Source organism: Carex rostrata, chromosome 15, assembly GCF_964058835.1.
Source record: "Carex rostrata chromosome 15, lpCarRost1.2, whole genome shotgun sequence".
NCBI classification, from domain to species: Eukaryota; Viridiplantae; Streptophyta; class Magnoliopsida; order Poales; family Cyperaceae; genus Carex; species Carex rostrata.
The window spans coordinates 1,691,451-1,718,832 of NC_135932.1; the positions used below are offsets into that span (position 1 = coordinate 1,691,451).

General features: G+C 33.1%; 1 protein-coding gene and 1 pseudogene across 1 annotated transcript; both read left to right on the forward strand.

Moving 5' to 3' along the window:
- Window positions 1-6,900: 6,900 nt before the first annotated feature.
- On the forward strand, window positions 6,901-8,099 carry LOC144566461 (protein EXORDIUM-like 2 pseudogene; annotated as a pseudogene).
- A 901-nt stretch (window positions 8,100-9,000) lies between these two features.
- On the forward strand, window positions 9,001-12,062 carry LOC144566215 (phosphotyrosyl phosphatase activator (PTPA) family protein). The gene is made up of 2 exons (XM_078316170.1): window positions 9,001-10,273; window positions 11,806-12,062. Exons 1-2 carry the CDS (start codon window positions 9,102-9,104, stop codon window positions 11,810-11,812), a joined length of 1,179 nt encoding a protein of 392 aa, XP_078172296.1. The 5' UTR covers window positions 9,001-9,101; the 3' UTR covers window positions 11,813-12,062.
- Window positions 12,063-27,382: the final 15,320 nt, after the last annotated feature.

Below are 27,382 nucleotides of genomic sequence, written 5' to 3' on the forward strand. Positions count from 1 at the left end.
TTAATGATTAAAATACCCTTCCTTCTTCTTCTCCTTTTTACTTAAAACATGTTTGATGATATTATTAGAGATGAGTTTTTTTTTGACTTGAAATGTTTTGTTCTGGTTCAAATCATTTCCTTGAATTATTTTTTTTATTTCAAATGATCCTCTGTCTGAAATATTCACATTTGTTCAGTACGGCACTTGCATCACTTATCGTGGTTTATTTTTCTGTTACTTTAAGCACTTACAGCCTGATTCGTCTCTATTCTCCAGTTCCAGTTTAGGAGGTAAAAGTGTAGTCCGTGACCTTATTTAAGGCTACCACTTAAAAGAGCAATTTTGGCCCAGTTTTTTGGTGTATTTTAAGAAAGAGGAAGAGATCCCTTCAAACAGGCACGGAGCATCATAACTTGCTATTGTAATCGTTGTCTAAATTTTCATTTTGGTTCAATACTTTAATCTGTTGTATTTTTTTCCATTTGAATTACTTAATTTCTTAAATACTTAAATTGTTGTTTGGAGTGGCAAAATTACCTAATTATTTACATACAGCAATTTATACCTAATTTCTTAAATACTTAAATACAATTTATATGCAGGAGAAGAAGAAGAGAGTGTATTTTAGTCATTAATTATTTGGAGTGCCAAAATTACAAATTAATGAAGTTTGGAGTGACATTTTTACAATTTCAAATTTCGGGATGACATTTTTACAATTTGAAGGTTTTGGAGTGGCAAATAACCAATTTTCCCTATATATTAATGAGCAATTAATATTTATTCTTTGACTATTCTGTATAGTTGTGTTACACTTAATTAATCATTAAAAAACATAAATAAATTCCAATAAAATTTAGACTTTTAAAACACGTAAATATATATTTGTGAAATAAATATTTTTTTAATATTTTATTTTGTAAATAATATTTTATTATTATTATATTAGCATTACCTATTATTTAAAATACGTAAATATATATTCTTATTCGTTATCCGACAATCATAATGAATAAGAATAGAGTACCCGTTTTGTTATCGTACCTGTTGACACCCCTACTTACCCATCCGATTTTTTTATTTATATCCAAAAAATTAAAAATTAAAAATAACCAAACGTTGGGTGTATTTTCAAAACTATCCAAACTAGAAAAAAAAATTTCAGTTTTAGCACCAATTACTAGAAAATTTTTTTCCGGAAATTCATGTCTAAAATCGGAAAAAATATTTTCAGTATCCAATTTTGAAAAAAAAAATTCCAGTTTTTAGTCCCAAAACCGGAAAAAAAAAATTCTGGAAATGAGATTTTCCAAATTTTTTTTTTTTATAAACTCATTTACATATATATACATATATATATATAGGAATATGCTAGCATGCTATGCATAGCATAGAACCCCTCCATGCAACGGTTTGGATTTCGAGTTTTCAAAATTCTAATGATCGATCCGAACCGTTCATCTTGTTCTTCATATTAATATGTGTTTGGAGACCAAATTTTAGATTTTTTGGAATTTGTTTACTATTTCTTTAGATTTATTGAAAATCGCTGTTTTTTTATGGTCCAGATTTGCTGAAAACAGCAATTTTCAATAAATCTAAAGAAATAGTAAACAAATTTCAAAAAATCTAAAATTTGGTCCTGCCGATTTTCATTACTAAACAAAATATTGAAGTTTTTGAGGGGTATACGTGAAATTCCCCCTTTTTTGTTGAAAGAAGCAAGGTCCTGCCGATTTTCATTACTAAACGAAAACCAGAATATATTTGTTTATCGACCTGATACCCACACCGGTACCAAACAACAACATAGAAAAAAAACCTAGGCATCAAGCAGATACCATCTACAACCTAATACCAAAACCTGCACTAAAACATCATTCAACCAAAGAGCCAAAATGTACTAAAACATCAGCCACTGTGAAGTTTTCATGTGCCTCCATCCTCAAACTATAATTACTTAATAGGCTATTTGGCACAAACTATTTACTTTTTTCCGTGCCAAATATATTCACTTTTTGTGTTATAGTTTATGTTGAAAATTTGTGAGAGTAAATAGTTCGTGTCAAATAGATTATTCGGCCCTCATATTATTGTAAAAAAAAAAACAACCAATCAAGTTGGTTTTTTTAAATTCTGTTTTTTATTTATAGTTCATAAAAGAAAATCAAATATATTGCTGGTGTAAACCCTACGGTATCTATTTCCAACCTATCTATAACACTCAAAATACATAATAACTATCTTGATGAGATGTTCCAATTATTGGAACGAAAGAGATAGATTGGCATCTCTACACACGTGTAAGTCCTCTACTCCTCTTGTTCTCACGCCTAAATGAGTATATAATTAATGTGGATGCAATCATATATACATAAGAGAAAAGGTTATTGTCCACTGGTTTTTGTCCACCATTTGTCCACTGGGTTATTTATTCCCAGTTCAATTGTCTTCAACTTCCGCTACCGACTTTCTAGCTGTTATATTCTCGTATTTAAACATGCCTCCGCTACCGACTTTTCTTTTTTTGAATTTATTTCTCAAATTTCAGATCTGATCAGATTTAGCTCGCGATTGCCTTCCTCTTTCGTCGCGACGTAAAATTCAGATCGCGATTTGCGATTGCCTTCCTCTTTCTTCTTTCATTCAAACGACTTCTGAGTTCTTTGCGATTGCCTTCCGTTTTAGCAAGAAATATCTTGTTCTGGTCAGAGCCTTAATTTGCCTTTACCTTTACCACTGAGAGCGGAGAAAAGTTCATTGGTGAGAAGAGAAATAGGGAGAGATGGATAACGACAGTGGCAGAAAGGTAGCTGTAGCGGATGTACAGTTCACCTGCACCGATTCCCCTTCTGACAACATTGTCACCGCTGAACGGTAACACACCTCGTCTTTTCTCTCTCTCCCTAACTATTTTTCTCAGTAGGTGTTGTAACTAATCAATGCCATAAACCCTTTCTCAGTTTGTCAAAATTCCATTTAATAAAAATATATTGTGAAATATGTTGAATTTGTTGTTTTCGTTGTATGCAGTAACAGATCTAGCATTTCAAATGAAATCTGGAGAAAAGAGATGATAGAGATGCGATATGGAGTATTGATATGTTAATTTTACTGTATTGCCCCGTTAATTTTACAGTATTCATCTGTCATTTTACAGTATTCATCTTGTGAAAATCTGGAGGAAATAGATGATAGAGAGGCGATATGGAGTATTAATATGTTAATTTTACAGTATTTCCTTGTTAATTTTACAGTATTCATCTTGTGGAAATCTGGAAGAAAAAGATGATAGAGAGGCGATATGGAGTATTGATCTGTTAATTTTATAGTATTGCCCCGTTAATTTTACAGTATTCATCTTGTCAATTTATAGTATTCATCTTGTGGAAATCTGGAGGAAAGAGATGATAGAAAGGTGATATGGAGTTTTTATTTGTTAATTTTACAGTATTTATCTTGTAATTTTACAGTATTCATATTGTAATTTTACAGTATTCATTTTGTGAAAATCTGGAAGAAAAAGATGATAGAAAGGCTTCTTACTCATCCGAACAATATTCAATTGAAAATTCTACTGTATACAAGATTCAATTTTACAGTTCTGCTGATTCAATTTTACAGTATACAAGATTCAATTGTAAATTTTACTGTGTAGAAGATTCAATTTTACAGTATACAAGATTCAATTGGAAATTTTACTATATGCAAGATTCAATTTTACAGTATACAAGATTCAATTTTACAGTATACAATATTCAATTTTACAGTATACAATATTCAATTTTACAGTATACAAGATTCAACCCAGTGCTAATAACCGCTAATAACTAACTCTAACTGCCAATAACTTCCTATAACTGTAATTTCCGAAAGTACAGTTTGAAAGTACATTTATTTTGTCATGTTGTGCAAGTTGCAATCTTTTTCTAACTATCATGGGACCACTTCAAATAGTTGCTGGATGTTTTGTGATTAAGTGATATATTTTATGTGATATATTGTATAATTATACAGCATGTAGAAGTAATTTTACAGTATTCGCGCAAGTCAAAGCTGTGGACAAATGGTGGACAAGAGGCTGTAGACAATTAGACGCTTCCTATACAGAAATCATCAGCACTCTGCACAGAAGCATGTAATGTACGCCTTGTTTCTAATTTAGTATAAAATCAATGACATATTCAGATTACCAAACAAGATCAAAACCGTTTGTAAAGGTTGTACCAAAAAGTTTGTTATACATATAACTTGCTCTTTTACGCAATCACACATCTATGGAATGCCCATAATTTTATTAGATGATCTCAGAAAATTTAGGAATTTGCTAATCAGTCCCTGGCAGAATAGAACATGTACCAGACTACCAGTACCGCATCCAGAGCCGGTACCGATCTGGTACTAGTTCCCAACAGTCCCGCATTCTGATATTCTACCTATTTTCAACTAAATTTTTAAATGTATATCGACCGTTTTTAGAGAATGATTGAAACAAACATATAGCGGTGAGCCGGTGCTACCGAACAAAAGTGCCTTAACAAAATTACAAGCTCATACCTGATAAACTTGACGCGTCTTTAATTCAAAAATCTCACTTTATTGGAAAAACTGAACTGAATTAATGTTTTTATTACGTATTTCAGATACATTTTTGGCTGAAAAACAGGACGTGTGAAATTAAAATAAATATCTATAAATCAAAATCAATATTAATATGCCAGAAAACCGACTTATCAGGAACTCTGAAAACAAAACAAAAATTGTCAAAGAGATATAATAAAAATTTCAAATTTTGAAAAACTTAGTTGATGTCACTTGTCAATTCCAGAAATTTAGATTGATGGATTTGGTATTCTCTCCATGATTAGTTGCTTCCATGTCTATATTGACCTTGACCAATCATTTTCTTTTTCTTTAATGGAAACATCTTTCTTTTATATATAATATAATATCTCTGCGGAACACAAATATCATTCCGGAATTTAATTAATTATACAACTACACAAGAAAAGTTATCAAGAAAAATAATTGTTCCAACTGGTATAAATCAAAATAAAATCATTGGTATTTTTTACTCTTGACCAAATTATAGCCGACATAGAAGCACCAAAACACCAATTGAATCGATGAAAATTGTGCATGTAATGATATGTCATACTGTAAGGCGTGCTAGTAAAATAATGGATTAATTCTACAGCTGTTAAAAACAGTAAAATTAACTTGTAATTAGTTGTTTAAATTAATCAATGTTAAAAACAAATAATTTGGGGGCCAGCGCATGGTAAAAATCCATTTTTAATATCAGACCAAATGAAGTTACAATTTAGTCTGTTTATGGCCTTCGTCTGTTCTGATTTTGTTTATTTTCATCTCCACCCTTCAGATGAGAGCAAGAACATGGCGGAATTGGTGAATCAGGTCATAGAACAGCACAGAATTAGTGCGGTACAGACAAGAACACATGGAGGATTGATCTAGAATGACAAGAGACATGAGGACTTGCTCACATTTATACTGCCAGCATTTGTAGGCTAGATTTATTTTTCATTGTCATAGGGCTCAATTATATGAGCCCAATTGTGTTTTTTCCTTGTACTACATTACAACACTCTTGTAACCCTTCTTCAAAAAAAAAAAAAAAAAAAAACACTCTTGTAACCGTTTTAATCAATCAAATGAGGACTTGACTTGACCCTTATTTTTTCTCAAAAAAATAGTTTCTTGACTAGAATTTCTGGATTGAAATAAAAAATTTAAAATTCAAATTAAGTACATTAAATACTTGATTAAAAAAAAAATTAAAGTTCAAGAAAAATCTACACTATTTTGATATGCCAAGCGATAGAATTGTATGTCTGATCTAAGCTCAGAATGTTGTTTTACATGGAGAGTTAAACGTGCATTAGTCCTCATGATTTAATTATGTGCAAATGTCTTGATTTCTCAACGAAACTATAGTCTCGAAATAGAAAACATTCATTTCAAAAGAAATTAAGTGATATATCAATTTTTTTTGCCTTGTGATTTTTTTTTCTTATATATGAATATGTGGAAGTGAACGGTGTATATATATTTTTTAAAAAAAACTTACCAGTCCCCTTTCTCTCTCTATATAAAGGGTCAAAGCTCAAAGCCCAAAGCCCATTTTGCTGTTGCATGAATTGAGCTGGCAGCCTCTGCCAGGTTTTGCTCAAAAAAAAAAAAAAAAAAGAATTGATTTGAGACCGTGTACAATAAATAATTTAATTATCATGTAATGAATAATTTAATTATAATTAATTAAATATGTTAATAAGGGTCGCATCATCAATTGCAAGTTTAATCAGAAAATAGAAGGCCAGAAGGGCTATCATGATTTAATTGCCATAATTCAACTTTCAAAAAAATATCAGGAAGAAATTCCATATCTATGTTTTGTAAATTGTAACATTATTTAAAAAGTTTGATGATACCAAACAATACACAGGAAATTCACAAATTTGGACGATCACAAGAGGTAAAAGTTAACCAATGATACATCAAGTCATGATAGTGTGCTATGAATATGAAAAGGTAAAACTACTAATGCATACAATTTCAAAATTATGTTATTTATAGCAAATTTTCTTTGATGCCGTTCAATGCAACAAATTAAACCACTTAATTAAGTTCTATCCACACAAAAATTAAATTAAATTAATAAAATGGAGAAGAAGAAAACGAACAACGAAACGCCTTTATGCTTAATTCGGCCACATATATATATTATATTCAGTTTATATTAATTGCCAAAGTATTATATATATTCAGTCTACTATTCCATTGGAAATTTAATCACACATTGCCGACCTTGTACCGGCGACGACGTGTGTACAACATATTTTCTCCTTATATTTCATCGCTCTATAATCTATGTATATATATACATATATATAGCCCTCCTACTCTGATCCATTCAAGCTTAACCACCTTAATTTCTCTGGCATTTCAAGAAAAAAAAAAATTTAATCTTTCCAAAAATGGGGATTAATCTTCTCCACCTCTTTCCGCTTCTCCTCCTCCCACTTCTCGCAACCGCAAAGATCCCGCACGAGCTGTTCCTCGTTCCGTCTGAGCCGCTGATCCTTGATTATCACAACGGGCCTCTTCTTACCGGCAACTACTCAGTCAACATCATCTGGTATGGCAACTTCACCGCTGCCCAGCGCGCCATTGTTGCTGACTTCATCAAATCCCTCTCCGCCTCCACCCCAGCACCATCTGTGGCCTCATGGTGGAAGACCATCTCCCTGTACAAAGGTGGTGGGGTCCGCATCACCCTCGGGAGTCAGTACTTTGACACAAAGCTTTCTTTTGGTAAATCTCTCACTCGGACAAACCTGTCTCAATTGGCCACTAACAATGGGACCCACCAGAATTCTATCACCGCCATTTTCACGGCACCGGACGTGCTAGTAGAAGGTTTTTGTCTCGGAAGCTGTGGCATCCATAGGTGGGCCTCGGCCGGCAAACACAACGGAACCAAGTTCACCTATCTTTGGGTCGGGAATCCGGCAACACAGTGCCCCGGTGGGTGTGCATGGCCTTTCCACAGGCCAGTTTATGGGCCCCAAGACCCCCCCTTGATTGCACCAAATGGTGATGTTGGTATGGACGGCTTGATCATCCGTCTCGCAACCCTTTTAGCCGGTACAGCAACAAACCCTTATGGCGATGGGTATTTCCAAGGCGACAAGCTTGCTCCGCTTGAGGCCGTCACCGCTTGTCCTGGTGCTTTTGGAACCGGGTACTATTCAGGTTACCCTGGTACGCTTTTGATTGACAAGACGACTGGTGCGAGCTATAATGCCAACGGTTTAGCTAGTCGAAAGTATCTGATTCCTGGCATGTGGAACCCTAATACAAAGGAGTGCACCCCTCTCGTTTAGAGGATGCCTGATGAGGATAGATATGTGTATAGATTATATATTTTGCATATAATCTTTTTGGGTTTTTTTTTCTTCATTTTATATTATTCTTCATTTATTTCTTTTATGTGACTTATTATTGTATTCCTGTGCTTCTAGTAAGAAGCGCAAGAGAAATAATCCGGGGCAGAGTTTAAACTTCTCATTTATAAGTTCATTTTTTTTTTTTAATTGTGATTGGCAAAGGAGGCCGGAGTTGATGAGTTCTGAGCTTGTCGTTTATAAGTTCATCGTTTGAAAGGCGCATTTCTCAAAAAAATATATATATATATATATTTCACTCTATTAATTTTTTAAGTTTTTCAATTGGTTTACCTATATTTGGAAATTTGAGCATCCGCTGGATCTAATGAGCTGTGGTTGTGACCATGTCGACTTTTAGTGAGAACCATGATGTTTGGCTTTTGATATATATATATTCAAATATCATTGGATTTTAATTGTCTATTTAAATATAATAATCAAGAGCCGGATTAGAACCTTCATATTTTGAAAGTTCAAGCAAACATTTATTTTACCAGGTCTATCTAGTCGTATGTATTGTTTTCAACTTGTAGACCCCATTTCTTGCTATCTAATAACGTGATATAAGGAATCACAAATGTCAATATATAAATTAGCTCTATGATCAAAATCGAAAAGTGCAGTTTACATATCTGATTTTGAGAAAGGGAGATATTTAAATTTCGTGGTGAGGTCAACAGCAACTTTTAAGGCTTTAGCAAAATAAGGCTTTTGTGAGATAATTCTGTTCTACCGATCACGGAGTCGTATCAAAAATTAAGTTAACAGATCCTAGCCCAAGTCAGCCCATAATTCCCCATCAATTCATTCCATTTGCTTTCTCAGGCTTCTTCCCAGCAAGCCTACGGGCCAATGCTTTTCAAAAAAGGTCTCGATCAATCGATTCTGAATCCTAACGCTCTGAGGTAACATAATATTTGAGTTTAGATCCTGGCCGTCCCGATTGGAATGCACTCCTTTAATATTCGTGCTATAATAGATTGGACGATCCAGATATAAACTCAAAATATCTGTTACCTCTGGTGATATGAATTCGTCGGACGTCGATTCTACTCAAAACCGCCATTTCTTCTCTTCTTCTCTCCTTCCCTTCCAGCCATAACAGCGCTAAGCGTTAACCCGCCGCCTGATTGTCAGAGAAACGAAACCATGTCTGATCTCAACCCCAACACCGACCACGATCACGATCACGAATCTTCTCCCTCCGCCTCCACTCCTCCCTCATCCGGCGCCACGTGTCGCAACTGCGGCGGTCCCACCTGTCGTCCTTCGCCTCCGACCCCTGCGCCATGGACTGAAGTCTCTCCTCCTCCTGCATACCGTCCGATCCGCGCTCCGGCTATCAACGCACCTATGAACACCGCCACGATCGTCCTTGCTCCAGTCCCTCAACCCCTGCCTGTTCCCGTTCCAACCCCTCCGTACAACTTTCAAGTCCCATCTAAGCGAATCACCTCCGTCGATGACATCAGGCACTTCAACGAGTCACCCTCTGGCCGCCATTTCCTTGGATTCGTCGCCTCTCTATCACACTCAGTTCGCACTCGCAAACTCTCCGACCCACTCCCGATTCCGCTCTCTCCAGTTCTTACCTCGCTTGTCTCACTGTTACAAACCCTCTCCGACTGGATTGATCAGATCCCGCCTCTACCACACCAAGCCCGGTATGGAAACCCGGCGTACCGCCTCTGGCATGAGCGCCTCGCAGCTCAAACCCCCTCCCTTCTCAAGCCAGTTCTCTCCACTGCTGATCTCCAAGCGGCTGAGGTCGAACTGGTTCCTTACCTGCTTGATTCCTTTGGCAATGCCACTCGGATCGATTATGGCACCGGCCACGAGACCAATTTTGCAGCCTTTCTCTACTGCCTGGCCTGCCTCAACCTGATAAAAGAAGAGGATTACCCCGGTGTGGTCACCCGTGTGTTCATCACCTACTTTGACTTGATGCGCAAGTTGCAAGCAACCTACTTCCTTGAGCCAGCCGGGTCCCATGGGGTGTGGGGCCTGGACGACTACCATTTCCTTCCCTTCATATTTGGTTCGGCTCAGTTAATTGATCATAAGTACATGAAGCCAAAATCAATTCACAACCCTGATATACTGGAGAATTTTTCGAATGAATACATGTACCTGGCTTGTGTCTCTTTTGTGAAGAAGGCAAAGAAGGGGGTTTTTGCTGAGCATTCGCCGATGCTGGATGACATTAGTGGGGTTGCACAGTGGAGTAAGGTGAATAGTGGGCTGCTTAAGATGTACAAAGCTGAGGTTCTAGAGAAGGTCCCAATCATGCAGCATTTCCTCTTTGGATCTATCATCAAATGGTAAGTGTCTGATTATTTTTACTGATTGTGGTTGTTTAAATTTATTAGTTTCATATATAATTGCTAAAGTACCTTTTTTGGGGGCCAGGGGGAGGTGAGGTAGTTTTGATGCATCATTCATCATAGAATAAGAGTACTTGAATACAGGTTGGGTTGTGAAACCCTAATTAAAAGTTACTGCAAATTAAATTCAACTTCATAGACACTATTAATGATGAATTGGTTTGTTGCAGTATTTTTTTTTTGGGACTGGTTTTAAAAAGTTTGATTTTCCTTATTATCTACTTTGCATAATGAAATAGGTCATCGCCGAGCTTTTATTGGAGATGTGATGCATTGTTGTAGAGTGGTTATGATTCTTACAAGTCAGGAGACCAATAGTTAATATAGAATCAGTCTTTGTTCTAGTACCAAAGGCACATGTTCTATGATGTGGGAGGTCATGGGTTAATAACCGGGATGGAGGAATTCCAACCCTCTTATTCAAAAATAGTTAATAAACCTACAAAAAATTTAGAAGACTGGAAAGATTCTGTGTTGTTATTTGCACATTTTTCTATAAAACTCTAAAATTAGTGCAGTCTTTCGGTAGCTCTTCTCTTGTATCTTGGATCAAGTGCTAAAACTGACTGTTTCCTTGTATATATCTATGATGTTTTTGATTGAGATCTCTCTCTTCTTACATAAGATCATTTTCTCAAGTGTAAAATTACAATGTTGAAAGAACAGTATGTTTGTATACTTGTTTGTTTGAAATAGAATTTTCAATTATGTCCATAAAAGATAATGGTGGTTCTTATTTTGCTTCATATTGATATTTTTCAGTACAAAGTTTATCTTTCTGAAAGTTTGCTAGTTGTTTCAGCCTTCATTCAAGTAAACTTTTAGATTACTGAAAGATTTTGCATTTGTTACTAAGGTGTCCATCTTGAGGGGCAATTTTTTAGGGGTATAAATGACTGATTGCTTTCTTTCTTTTTTTCCCAGACAATAGCAATTTCATTCACTCTATCCAAATACAAGTATTCTCTAATGACCCTGGAATCACTGTGCAAACATTTCATTTCAAATAGAACTCCAAACTATGTTTAGATATGCCTAACCAACATGTGATTCATTGCTGTTTTTCCTGGAATCACTTTGCAAACATTCAACTAAACTCGGAACACCCTACCAAATCTAGCTTGAACTAAATAATACTAATATTAATATTAATAATAAGTGGCTAGCAACACAAGCACACTGGAGAATTTAGATGTACTTGACCTGGCAAGCTGGCACTTTCATTTTGCTTTTAATTGTCCCTGACTCACTCTTTTCAGACCTGAACTGTACTTTCTTCTGTTCAAGTTAATGTACTGGTAAATTCAAGTTAAGGTACTGATAAAATATTTAAGTTAATGTACTGGTAAAATTTAAATTTATGTTAATGTACCAGTAAGGTGGTACTAGAATCCTTGTTCCTTCTTTTGTTTCGCTTTTACTTTATCATTTAGTTCTCTCATATTTTCTTGAATTGTCACATGCTACAGGGAGTGAAGTGATGGTGGCACAGAAATTTATTCAATGCTTTCCTGTCTTTGAAGAAAGCTCTTTTTGTACAGATGCTATTGTAGGAGGGGAGTTTTCTTTAATTTTTTGTGGGGCTTAGAGTAAAAATACAGTACCTAGTATGTTTTGCTTGATATGTGCTGAACAAAAGGTAGATTTTGTGAGACTACAAATTTATCAATTACTTAATGGCTGACCTAGTCATTTCCTGGCTGTTTAATATTATCTGCTTATCTTATATGAAATTTGATCTGACTGCTTTTGAGATGTTTCTTTTGGGATTTTTTTGCACTTTCTATGTGCATCTTTGTTTGACTTTTGAGAGCTTACTTAAAAGGGAAGGGATCGGTTAACGAATATTTATCTCGACAATTCCCAATATATTTCAAATAAGTTCGAGTAAGATAGAAAATTAAAAAATTAAATTATAGATATACTGTTTGGACAAATAGATAGTCTAAAAAGAGTAGAACAAGGGTGTTTTTAACTTCACCAAATTTCTTTGTGAATTCAACTCTAAAATCCTAAAAGCTATTGGATTGGCTTTAAACGATGAATTCAAAATGTTGAAATTCATCTACTTTATGTGTGATGTGTCTACGTACAAAAATTTTAAACTTTCGAATTAATTTAGTATAAAGTCAAAAATTAGAAAGTTTCTAAATTAATTTTCATGCATTTATTTTTTAAATATTTTTTTATCACTTTACTCTATACAAAATTAGTTCAAAAATTTAGAATTTTCGTATGTAGATGCAACACTCACAAGGTAGGTGAATTTTAACGATTTAAATTCGTTCGTTTGAAGTCAATCCGATAGATTTTAGAATTAGAGTTTAAAGAGGAGTTTGATGAACTTATGACACGCTAGTTTTACTCGGTCTATTAATAAAATTTTATGAAACCAAATAATTTTTGGTTATTTGTTACGGGGCATTATTTCAACCGTTAGAATTTTAGATCGTTTAATGAGAGTTATAGCATACGTTAAATTTCGTTTATTTTTAGAGGAAAATAGGTAGATGATGTATTATGGTTATGACTATGAGTAGAACTAGTGTGTCTAAGTTTACAAAAAAAAAAATTGTGAACTCAATTCTATAACCTATCGGATTAGTTTCAAACGACGAATTTAAACTATTGAAATTCTTCTACCTTACTAGTGATGTATCTATATGTGAAAATTTTAAAGTTTCAAAATAATTTAGTATAAAGTCAAGTTGTCAAAATTAGAAAATGTATAAATTAATTTTAATGCATTCATTTTTTGAACGTTTTTTGACTTCTTCACTCGATACAAAATTAGTTTAAAATTTAAAATTTTTTGCATGTAAATACATCACTCTAGAAAAATTTTAACGATTTAAATTCGTCGTTAGAAGTTAATCTGATAAATTTTAAAATTGAGTTTACTAAAAAAAATTAACGAAGTTAGGACCGATTTTTTTAAAAATACTCATTAAAAAAATTAATTTAATAAAAATAACCAGATCTGAACTGAAATTTTAAAAATACCCAAATCGCGGATTTTTTCCGCGACCTAGAATTTTTATTCCGGGCCACAGAAAAAATTCGGGCCCCGAAATTATTATTTTTTTTTTATTCCGGGCGCGGATATTTTCCGCAGCCCGGATTTTTTTTTTTTTTTTTATTAGAGTTTGGAGAAAGAAAATATTGTTTTTTTGGCCCAACTTTGCACCTCTGGTTAACATATCAAACCATCTTCAAAAATCATGAAAATTTATCGACATGCATTCTTGACTTCATAGAATAATACTGTAAAGTTTCATACAAAATCTCAAAACAGATCGTGAGATATCGGTTCTCAAAAATTGCCCGAACTGCTGAAGGAGTGCTTCTAAACCCAAATTTGCACCTCTGATTAACATATCAAAACACCTTCAAAAATCATGACAATTTACCGACATTCATTCTTGACTTCATAAAACAAGACTGTGAAGTTTCATACAAAATCTCAAAACAGATCGTGAGATATTGGCTCTCAAAAATTGCCCGAACTGCTGAACGAGTGCTTCTGAGCCCAACTTTGCACCTCTGGTTAACATATCAAAAAACCTTCAAAAATCATGAAAATTTACCGACATGCATTCTTGACTTCATAAAAGAAGACTGTGAAGTTTCATACAAAATCTCAAAACAGATCGTGAGATATCGGCTCTCAAAAATTGCCCGAACTGCTGAAGGAGTGCTTCTGAGCCCAACTTTGCACCTCTGATTAACATACCAAAAAACTTTCAAAAATCATGACAATTTACTGACATGCATTCTTGACTTCATAGAATAGGACTGTGAAGTTTCATAAAAAATCTCAAAACAGATCGTGTGATATCGACTCTCAAAAATTGCCCGAACTGCTGAATGAGTGCTTCATTAATGGTTAAAGCCATTATTTGCATTATTTGAGATTCGAATCTAAAAAGTTCACGAATCAATTTCGAACAAACTATATATACCCAGTTTGAGTTTGAGTTTGAATAAGATTCAAAACGAATTGGTTTGATTTGTTTCATAACAAACTAATTTCAAATTGAATTAATTACGAACTTTTTTTTAATCAAACTCAAATCAAATCATGAACTACGAACTTTTTGTGCCGCCTTACATGAGAGCAAAGAGAACGGAACGCGAGAGATTTCTTTATTTAGAATGACTGAATGACGATAGAAAGGTAACTAAATTGGAGAGTTTCTATATTTTAGAAGGATAAATATGATACTTCAAATTTGGTGAGATGTAATATTACGGCCATTTTTCTTAATACCCCAAAAGAAAAGGTTAATTTTAAAAATAACCCCGTATTTTTTTTTTTTTCAAAAATGACCTAACCGCCCCCCCCCCCCCCCCCCCCCCCACCCCCCCACGGGCGGTCTGGTCATTTTTCATTTTTTTTTATTTTTTTTATTATTATTTTTTTTTTAGAGATCTGAGTATTTTGATTTAAATAATTTTGTGAATAAAAAGTTTTCTTGTTTAGAGTGTATGTCAAAAAAAATAAGAAATTTGATAAATTTATGAAGTGATGTCGTAACTCTTTATAACTTTGATTTTATTTGTCAGTTAGATATCACAAGTCTAAATATAACACTAATGAAGGACTTAGCTTTTATTCAAAAATTTCCAAACTCTGACAGCTTGTTGATCTTTTTCTCTTTTTCCGGTTTTTATAATATACATTATACATATATACATATACATATACATATATACAATATAGATATATACATATATACATATATACATATATACATATATACATATATACATATATACATATATACATATATACATATATACATATATACATATATACATATATACATATACACATATACATATACACATATACATATACACATATACATATACACATATACATGTACACATATACACATACATACATACATACATACATACATACATACATACATACATACATACATACATACATATACATATATACATATACATATACATATACACATATACATATACAGATAAAAATGTAAAATTTGGTCTCCAAGCACATATTAATACAGAGAACAAGATGAACGGTTCAGATCGACTTTTTGAATTTTGAAATTTCAAATTTGGACCATGTGTATTTCGACCCATATGCTACCAAAAGCACATTAGCCTATCTCTATTATATATATAATATACATATATATACATGTATTATATTATTTGAATTTTTTTACTATTTATTAAGATGATTTGAAAATCGTTGTTTTTTAATGCCTACCGTCATATGAAAACTTAAACTGGGTTTTTGAGGCACTAAACTACGTTTTTTTGAAATTTTGATGCTTCCGATACAACGATGCCTGAGGTTTTCCCAGGAAAAATCAGATTCGTCTCGTCCTCTCCTTTCTGAAAAGTGCTCGTACGCCCAAATCCGACTTTCCTAGCCAAAGTTATGGATGTTTAAAGTTTTTTCGAAAGTTGAACTTTGGAAATTCATAACTAACTGTAGAAAAATCCAAATAAATTAAAATTTGTGTCAATTCTGTGTATTTTTGAATGCTCTACCTACTGGTGCACTCATTTTTCAGTTTGGTCCCTGTATCAATCCATACTTGCTGATTTACCAGCAGTGGTCAGTCTAGGGTGCTTTATTCATGGACAAAGATCTAATTTGAGTTTGAACATATTTTAGTAGCTCTAAACTACTGTTTTAGTACCATAGAGAGTTACGACATCACTTCATAAATTCATCAAATGTCTTATTTTTTGTATATATGTATATATGTATATATGTATATGTATATGTATATGTATATGTATATGTATATGTATATGTATATGTATATGTATATGTATATGTATATGTATATGTATATGTATATGTATATGTATATGTATATGTATATGTATATGTATATGTATATGTATATGTATATAGAGTTAGGCTGGGGTGCTATGGATAGCATAGTGGCCTCTATGCTACGGCTCAATATTCGAGTTTCCAAAATCCAAACGGTCGATCCGAACCGTTCATCTTATTCTCCATATTAATATCTGCTTGGAAACCAAATTTTATAATTTTCTGAATTTTTTTACTATTTATTAAGCCACTTTGAAAATCGCTAATCCAACGGTTTTACTGTTTTGTGCAGCCACCGTTGGATCAACAATTTTGTAAAATACTTAATAAATAGTAAAAAAATTCAGAAAAATGTAAAATTTGGTTTCCAAGCAGATATTAATATGGAGAATAAGATGAACGGTTCGGATCGACCGTTTGGATTTTAGAAACTCGAATATTGAGCCGTAGCATAGAGGCCACTATGCTATCCATAGCACCCCAGCCTAACTCTATGTATATATGTATATATGTATAGAGAGTGGCTAATATGCATTCGGTTGCATATGGACCGAAGTGCTTACGGTCCAAATTTGATTTTTCAAAATCTAAACAGTCGATCTAAACCGTTCATCTTGTTCCCCATATTAATATGTGCTTGGAGACCAAATTTTATATTTTTCTGAATTTTTTTACTATTTATTAAGTATTTTACCAAATTGTTGATCCAACGGTAGCTGCTGATTTTACTATTTTGTTAAGCTACCGTTGAATCAACAATTTTGTAAAATACTCAATAAATAGTAAAAAAATTCAGAAAAATATAAAATTTGGTCTCCAAGCACATATTAATATGGAGAACAAGATGAATGGTTCAGATCGACCGTTTGGATTTTGAAAAATCAAATTTGGACCGTAAGCACTTCGGTCCATATGCAACCGAATGCATATTAGCCATTCTCTATATGTATATATGTATATATTATACATATATTATAAAAACTGGAAAAAGAGAAAAAGATCAACAAGCTGTCAGAGCTTGAAATTTTTTGAATAAAGGCCAAGTCCTTCATTAGTGTTATATTTAGACTTGTGATATCTAACTGACAAATAAAATCAAAGTTATAAAGAGTTACGACATCACTTCATAAATTTATCAAATGTCTTATTTTTTTGGCATACACTCTAAACAAGAAAATTTTTTCTTCACAAAATTATTTAAATCAAAATACTCAGATCTCTAAAAAAAAAAATGACTAGACCGCCCATGGGAGGGGCGGTTTGGTCCCCAGGGAGACCGCCGGTGGGGGGGGGGGGGGCGGTTTGGTCTCCTAGGAGACCGCCCGTGGGCCAGGCGGTTAGGTCATTTTTGAAAAAAAATAAAATGCGGAGTTATTTTTAAAATTAACTTTTTCTTTTGGGGTATTAATAAAAATGGCCGGTAATATTAATGGTTTAGAAGGATAAATATTAGAGTTTTTTTAATTTTAGAAGGATAAATATATCATATGTAACATTAAACGGAATTTATAATTTTAAAAGTTAGAAGGATTAATGTGGGATATTTTTGTTTTAGAGAGGGAAAATGTAATTTAAATGTTTTATAAATATATGTATGAAATTTATAAAAATTAAAATTTATTGATCATTCGTTTCATGTGAGAAGTCATGCCTTGCATTAGGCATCATAGTTTATGGATTATCATACATATTTTACTGATACTATAAAAGTTTGTTATGAAATATTTCTCAGATCAATAGTTTTTTTCTCGTATGTTAATCAGAGGTTCAAAGTTGGGCTCAGAAGCACTCCTTCAGCAGTTCGGGCAATTTTTGAGAGCCGATATCTCACGATCTGTTTTGAGATTTTGTATGAAATTTCACAGTCTTATTCTATGAAGTCAAGAATGCATGTCGGTAAATTGTCATGATTTTTTAAGGTGTTTTGTTATGTTAATCAGAGGTGCAAATTTGGGCTCAGAAGCACTCCTTCAGCAGTTCGGACAATTTTTGAGAGCCGATATCTCACGATCTGTTTTGAGATTTTGTATGAAACTTCACAGTCTTATTCTATGAAGTTAAGAATGCATGTCGGTAAATTTTCATAATTTTTTAAGGTGTTTTGATATGTTAATCAGAGGTGCAAATTTGGGCTCATAAGCACTCCTTCAGCAGTTCGGGCAATTTTTGAGAGTCGATATCTCACGATCTGTTTTGATATTTTGTATGAAACTTCACAGTCTTATTCTATGAAGTCAAGAATACATGTCGGTAAATTTTCATAATTTTTGAAGGTGTTTTGATATGTTAACCAGAGGTGCAGAGTTGGGCCAAAAAACAATATTTTCTTTCTCCAAACTCTAAAAAAAAAAAAAAAATTATTTAAAAATCCGGGCTGCGAAAAATATCCGCGCCCGGAATAAAAAATAAAAAAAAAAAAAAATTTCGGGGCGCGAATTTTTTCCGCGGCTCGGAATAAAAATTCTGGGTCGCGAAAAAAATCCGCGATTTGAGTATTTTTAAAATTTCAGTTCAGATCTGATTATTTTATTAAATTAATTTTTTTAATGGATATTTTTAAAAAAATCGGAAGTTAGGAACACCCTAGTAGGGGTGTCAATGGGTACGGTACGGGTCGGGTGGAGACATTTTCATATCCATACCCATTAAAATTGACATTACCCATACCCTACCCATACCCATTAAAAATTGATCTTACCCTACCCTACCCTTACCCGTTAATATTATCGGGTAACGAAACGGTAGCGGGTGAATAACGGATAATACTAGTATAATAATTAGTTTTATTATATTTTACAAATTAAACATCAAAAACTCATTCATTTTAACACATATATAATTGCATTTCTAATAAAAAATAATATAAATGTGCAATCAATTCCAACTAAATTATTTTTTATAAATAATAAAAATTTAAAAACACGAATATACATTTAAGTGGGTTAGAAATTGAATTAAATATACATTTAAGTGGGTTGAAAATTGAATTGAATATATATTTGAATTTTATAATCACCCTATAGGGTAACGAGTACGAAATAGTCATTACCCATATCCTTACCCATTTATTTAACGAAAAAAAATTCTTACCTATACCCATACCCAATAAGCTAACGAAAAAAAAACATTACCCATACCCGCCTTATTGAATACGATACGGGTCGGATAAACGGCTAAAAAGATACCATTGACACCCCTACAACCTAGTCCTATTCATAACTTAAAGTGTTTCCAACTTTCCATTGTTGCCAATGGCATGATAAGTATTTTATTTACTCTTGAAATACTGGCAGCAGTCCAGCTAAGAAATATTAACTTTATAAGAGCCCAAAAAGGTCTTTACTATTTCGAAATTAGAAGTTGCGGTGGCCCAAAGTGCATCGCCTAAGTTTGTCCTATTTGGAGAGAGCCTATCATCCACGAATCCATATCCTCTGCATTAATGTAACTTTTGAGTTTAAGCATCTCCACCGTCTCATTGCTTTTACGGTTCAGATTTTAAATGGCCTGACTGAAGATCCTGACCGTAATGAAATGCATAGCTCCCAGCTTCCTTCTCTCCATTCCATTCAAAAATACATTAAAAGAAATCTCTAGACGATTCTAAAATGTAGGTTTTTCTCCATCCCATCAAACCTGTTCCGCCAAATCAAAGCTTCTCTTATCTCCATCCTGCTAAATCTCTCTCGGCGATAACAACAATCGATTTGGGGATAGTGAGGTAAGCTTGGAGAAGTTGTTGTCAGTCCCAACTTTAGCGATCAGTGCTCACTGGACTCATGGACTCATTACGAGCAATTTCGGTTAACTAACCCTCTAATACAAGCTTTTGAGCTCCTAATTTCAAATATTATAAAACTGAGAATTTGAACTTCTTAATTTGAAGAATTTAGGATTTGAGTATTCATAATTTGAGAATTTGCTTTCATAGTCAGAAGAATTTGAACTTTTTAATTGCCACATTCAGGATTTTTTTTTTTTTATAATATTAACTTGTGGATCAATCCAATTTTTATTGAACTGGGTTGGGTGATATTAAGAGGTATTTTTAAGATAATTATTTGAAATCTGTTTTGGATAAAAAAAAAAACAGTGGCTTTTACTATTTTTTTTATAATTGGGTTAGATGCACCATTACTTGACCAGTATAGAATATAAATCTAGAGATTTTTATTTTCACTTCAATTTATATCCTGATATCAGCTCTTCTTTTTTACTTTTATGATTTTCTATTTGTCATTTTGCCTTTCAAGTTTTTTATATTTCTTTTTGGTTTTCTATTCTAGTAATGTTTTCATTTGTCACTAAATATATCAGAAAAAAATAGCGACCTTGTTGTTTTTCTACTCTTGAATTCCCAGTTAGGGGCAAAAAATATCAAATTATTAAGGCAAACTTGCATTTACAATAATATTGCACTTTGTAAGGAAAAATGATATACATAGCAGAATATCAATTCAACACTCTCACTTGGAAAAAAAAAAAAAAAAATGAAAGAAGAAAGGAACAAAGGCATATTAGCCAATGCATTTTACTTTTGCACCTATGAACTATTTTTTTATTTGTATCTATGCATTTTCACTATTTTTACTTTGTTCCTTGTGTATCAATGCATTTCACAACTATGCACAATAAGTACACAATTATCAGAAAAGCATAATATGGAGATGATTTTTTATTACCAAAAATGAATAAATATAGGTTATAACATCTGTATTTTCAAATATCTGCTATCTCTTTCTTTGTAACTGAAATAAGCTATGAACAAAAAATCACCTATATCTCCGTACATATCTCCTTATCTTGTCAAAAAAAAGATGACATACATCCAAAGTACATCTCAACTAACACTGATATTACAAAACAGCTTGCATACTTTACGAAAACGACAAAATCAACATTCTTGAACCCGTAACGTGTATTCACTTTGTAAATGCATCATCATTAAACTCCAATATACATCCATATTTAGATTTCAGCAATTTTGATTTAACATTTCTTTTATATTCAACTTGAATTTTAGCACTTGCCAAACAATCCTTAGTTATGGGTGTCATCTGTTAATTTTCCATGTGCTGCGTAATTCATTCTCCAAGAAATCCACCTCCAATCTTCAAGCTTGTGACTAAATTTCAACACACCCTTCAGTTTTTTTCTAAAAAAAAGACTTATCACATGCCGAGGATAACACACACCTGCTTCAAGAGAGAGTGAATTACATATGAGAACCAAATTGTTCAACATGAGACAATACAAAAATAAAATTCAGTACAAACAAATGTGACAAGTATTAGAGTTGATACTGGTATAGTCAGAATTGCACTTGCTTCCTAAAATATCCATACAAATCTGCAACTATTTGGTTCACTTCTAGAGTTACAATAATTACTAGCACCCCTGAACAAACTAATAAAGGAAGAATTGGAACTATTTTAAGTAACTATTCTCCTCCTAAAGTATAAAAATGTGAAACACAATAGTATACAACAACATAAGGTTTCAATGGATTTATGATTGTATATTATGCATGTGATTATATACACTGCTTATACCCACAGAATGTGCATAAAAATAAAATAAAGCAACAAGTCATTAATTATTTCAAAGTCACAAAATACAAGTTAACATCAATATAAAAAGAGGTGATAATTCGCACTAAGCCATTTCAATAGCAATTGACTGGTTATGTCCTTTACACCACGCTTGCGAACCCTCCATCTTAATCAATTGAAAATTTTACAAAATTAAAGTCAAAGCCACGAACTTTTACGAAATTTGACCCGAAATCATCATCATCAACAACAAACTAAAAATCAAAAATCCTGATTTCTTGCAAAATTTGACACTGCTCTAACAAGATTCGAAAATGATCGAAACTGCAACATTACAAATTCAACCCTGTTTGTTTTCTTTCTTCCCAAAATTGATAGAAAATGAGATGTCAACTTACCTAACGAGATGAGGACATCCGGCGAGAGAGAATATCTCACGTTAGAGGGATCGAGAGAGGTTCCATTGAGTGTAGCAACAAGGGAGAAAAGATCGATTTCCAGAGTAAGCGAAGGGGGACTTCAAACTGGAGAAGGGTAGCGAAGAGGGAGGAAAGAGCGACTTCTAGTTCTAACTAACGGGGCTGGAGAAGAGGTAAGCAAACAGGGAGAAATGACCGTTCTAACTACGCTACTGGAGAAGGGTGAAGAGTCGAATTTGATGGAGTCCTCGGGCAAAACTCAATCAAATCTGTGTTGGGGTTTCGCGGTGCTAACCAAAACCCTTTTAGGCTTAAGGTGCGGAATGACCGTAGAACAAAAATTTCTACGGCCACCTTAAACTCAGGATTAAACGGGGTATGTCAAGAAACTTTCCAAGGTGGTCCACCTTCAGTATTCCTTTGGCATCAAAATCCAATTTAATCCTTTTACAGATCTACTCCATGATTGATTTCTAAAACTTTAATCTACTTACCAATTAAATAGATTAATATAACATATTTATACCTTGTTTCCAAACCACAGTTGGAATGCAGACCCAGCGAGTAGAGCCTCACCAGGGAAGGAATCGACTCGGAGTATCACACGTGTGATACCTTTATCAGTTATCCACCAGGACTAACCGGAGAGCGATTTATTTCTTCTGTCAGAAATACCGTAAACCGCGAAATTCTGCAAAAACACTATTCACAGGAAAAAGACGAAAACCCGTAAATACGAATTTTCGGTTGCTCAGTTTCATCAATATGCAAAACTGACATACCGCGAAATTCGGTAAAACATTATTCATCGATCCCGTAAATATACTTCACAACAACCTGCAAGATTATACGTCAACTACGTATAACTTTCTTTTCTCAATCGAAACACTATTTGGGAGAGAAACCGAGAAAGAGAGAAAATACCGATCTGTTTCGACACGAAACGGTATGAGTGAATTAGTAAATTTCTCTCTACCCCTCCACCCCTATTTATAGGGTTTAGGGTCGGTTGCCAAAAGACCAAAATGCCCTCCAAGTTCGGCCTATTTACAAGGTATGCCATTGAATGGATAAGGATGACATGTCATGTGGATAAGATCGATGACGTGTCATCTGGATAGGATCGATGACATGTCATGCGGATAAGCACGAATCTGAAAAGACCCGAATGCCCTCGGTCCGAATACAAATAATATTCGTATAATTATTCTGAACAATTATATATATTTTTCTTCGGTTGTTCGTTTCGGTATCGATGACGTGTCATCTGGATAGGATCGATGACTGTCATGCGGATAAGAACGAATCTGAAAAGACCTGAATGCCCTCGGCCCGAATACAAATAATATTCGTATAATTATTCTGAACAATTATATATATTTTTCTTGCTGTTGTTGTTTCGGTAATTTATACAATGTGTCCTGCACATTTATAAATTAACCGGTTAACTTTTATACAACGTGTCACACACGTTTATAAATTAACCAATGTTTTTGCTTGTTATTTTTACATAACATTTATAATTTAATTATAACACGTATAATTAATTATAACCATCTTACTATTGATCATAACCAATTTATAATCAATCACAACAAGATTCTCCGATTAACTCCTATATGGTGTGACCCAATAGGATCTGTGTTATGTTAGTAAACAGAGTTAAAACTGTTTTAACTTCTATAATCATGAGCGGCATCTGGCAACACATCATGACCATCCAATTACACAGATGATGCTGTACAGTACAATATCACGATCCAGTAAATAATTTACTTGTGTCTGTTCTTCTGTCTCATAGCTATCAGATCAGTTTCAAGGTAGATGTGTGTCATCCTTGCTAACTGAATCTTTTCTTGATCTTGAGCAGATTATCAAATATAATTACTCTTGTAATTATACCGCTAGCAGATAATCTAACTCTACCAAGGGGCCCAGTGATGCTATAGCTCGTATAGAGATACGAGGGACAAATAGTATTCTTGGTAAACCATCACTACCTCAGCTAAGCCATGTATACCGAAGAGCTACCGTTATAACTGCATTTTACCGACAGCGTTTGATAACAATCACACATATACATTTCTTAGTAGGAAAGATGAATACCTCATACTTTAGAACTTAACACTGAATGAAAACATTAATGACACGAACACAATTCTATTTAATGTTTCATTCGGTGTCTGTCAAATACCATGTTCCTAGAACATGTATCTATGTGATTAAAATGACATCTCGTGTCAGGTGGTTTGTAAAACTTAACCATCTTTTAATCCACATACTAACCTTATCGCGGTAATTAGTGTTCCTGCTAATTTCCTTGGTCAGTGACTTTTTAAGAGTATATATTATCTATATTATGGAGTTTCACAATTTCAGTCATGAACTCGAAATGATCCATAAATTCAATAATACTCAAGGCAACAAAATGATATTAATCATCCAATTCATGAACAAAGTTTTATGATAAATTATCGTATTATTGACTTCTAGATTATTACAAACTAACAATCTGGACCGTAAAAACAATGAGACGATGGAGATGCTTAAACTCAAAAGTTATGTTAATGCAGAGGATATGGATTCTCATCATCCACGTGGATTCCTCGGTAACATTAGATATCAGTTACTGTGCTAGTAAATAGGTCTATGTTTAACAGTGAAGCAAAATCTGGTGAGAATTATAAAATGCTTTTAAATTGATGCTTTGAGATGTGTGAAAAACAGTTTGTGTTTGGTGGACAGATAAAATACCGTTAAGTAATTAATCATTACGCAATTGATGAATATAATTTCTTTATACTATTTGACTCTCTTATTAATTAATGTATGTAGAACAGTAGAAGTATCCGTAGTAAATTAAAAAAAATAGTTATTGATCTATTTTAGGACAATATCTTTTTTTAATGTTTGGTAATTTGTCCCCGGGAATTAGGAGATAGTATGTCAATGATTATGTGGTTCGTAAGAAAATTTAATAAAAATTCAAAGCACCAAACATACAAGTTATTGATCTATTTTACGACATAATATTTTTTTTGAGGTGGGTTACAGTGCTAAGGTTGTTTTATTTCTTGTTGTATTTTAATTTTTAAAGTTTAAATAGTCAATATGCACTGACTCAATATAATCTTTGCATTAAAATGTGGTTCTATATCAAATTTTACATTCTACTTGAAAAAAAAAATTCTTTTTTTTAAAAAAATTTTAAAATCATTGTTTTCAAACAAATTTGGACCATTAAAAAAATTCTAAAAATAAAGTAAAAAAATTTCCAAAATATTTAAAATTTGAACTTCAAGTACATTTTAATACAAAGGTAATGTTAAAGTAAACAAGAGCTTTACTTCAAAAAATACAGGTGGCCCACCTCCTTTTTTTTCGTAATTTGTTTATGTAACATGTTCATGATTATATAGATCATAAGAAAATTAAACAAAGTTCATGACACTGAGCATTATAAGCTATATAAATATGTTCATGATTATATAGTTCATAAGAAAATAAAACAAAGTTCATGACACTGAGCATCATAAGCTATATAAATATGTTCATGATTATATAGTTCATAAGAAAATAAAACAAAGTTCATGACACTAAGCATCATAAGCTATATAGAGTCCACCAGTACATTTTCGATAGCATTTCAGTTACATGCTTTTGGTCCAAAATTATTCGGATTAGCTTCAAATGACAATTCAAATCGTGTAAATTAATCTTCTTTGTGATAGCTTTGTTTACATAAAAAAAAATTGAATTTATTTATTATCAAATATTAAAGGTTTTTCAAAGACAATAATGCAATTTAACAAATCCTTAGATCATAAGAAAATTGTTTAATTTTTTTTTAATTCATTCAGTGTTATGTAAAACAACACTAAACAATGCACATAAGATTTAAATGAATATATAGTTCATAAGATAATTAAACAAAATCCACAACACTTAACATCCAATTAATTCACAGTGAAAACTAAAATTTTGATGACTATGCAAATTATGCAGCCGATTAATGAAAAACGCCCAACAAATCTATCTAATTGACCGATTATTCGTTCAAAACCACGAAATATTCTCAGCATTTGGCATCCGTGACTAGGGGTGAGTAAATCGCTCATAACTCGTGAGCCGCTCATAACTCGCTCATTAAAAGCTCATCTAAACTCGCTCATTTATCCTCTCATTTAAACTCGCTCATTAACAACTCGCTCATTTACTTAATGAGCGAGCATGAGCATGACCCAACTCGCTCATAACTCGCTCATTAAGAATTTGCCACACCTAATCCCTGCCACATTTAATCCTATGTAATTTTGTATAACATCAACCTTGCCTCATTAAGATTGATAGATAGTGAGCATAGTTTCATATTTAATTATGTGTAATATAATGAGTACAATGCAACATTTAATCCTTTGTAATATACTAATATTCATAGTTTCATATTCATTTTTTTTTGTAAATCGGCAAAACCAAAATCTCCGCCAAAAGTCCAAAACAAGTAATAGTCATAACAACTCGCTCATTTAAATGAATTATGACAATTTGTTGGATTTTATTATGATGACTTTTAACAAATTTTGTAATGCGTGGGCATACTATATAATTTTGTTATGAGTCATAAGTCATAACTCGTGAGCTGCTCATAACTCGCTCATTAAAAGCTCGCTCATTTACAACTCGCTCATTTATCCGCTCATTTAAACTCGCTCATTAACAACTCGCTCATTTAATTAATGAGCGAGCATGAGCATACCCTAACTCGCTCATGCTCGCTCATTAATCACCCCTATCCGTGACATTGGAATCTGATTAATTGCTTACCAAGACTGTTTTTCTTACAACACAGATCTTGATAGATAAATGGCGCTCCTAGCTGATCTTAGGGATTACCGATTTACCATGCTTGATCAAGTCTTTCAACAACTGTTGCTCTTAAGTGCTTCTAGTATATATTTTAAAAAAGACAGTTGCTCTTAAGCATAATGAAGATTAATCCATAAGGTCATGTTTCATTTGATTGTTGAGTAAGATGCGAATTAAAGTATTTACTTCACACTTAAAGCTGTCCAGTGATATATAAAATAAAAAAAAGGTAAGATAGAATTACGGAGAAATTAAACTACATCTTCAGACCAATTAATTTAAACTGCTAAATGAAATGTAAAAAAAATATAAAGTAAATAACTTAATTGTCCTGAAAAACCAAATATTTGTTAGTTAAAAAGTTAGATGACTTTTT

Coding starts and splice junctions, on each gene's coding strand:
- LOC144566215 (XM_078316170.1), top strand. CDS start 9,102: ATGTCTGATCTCAACCCCAACACCGACCACGATCACGATCACGAATCT.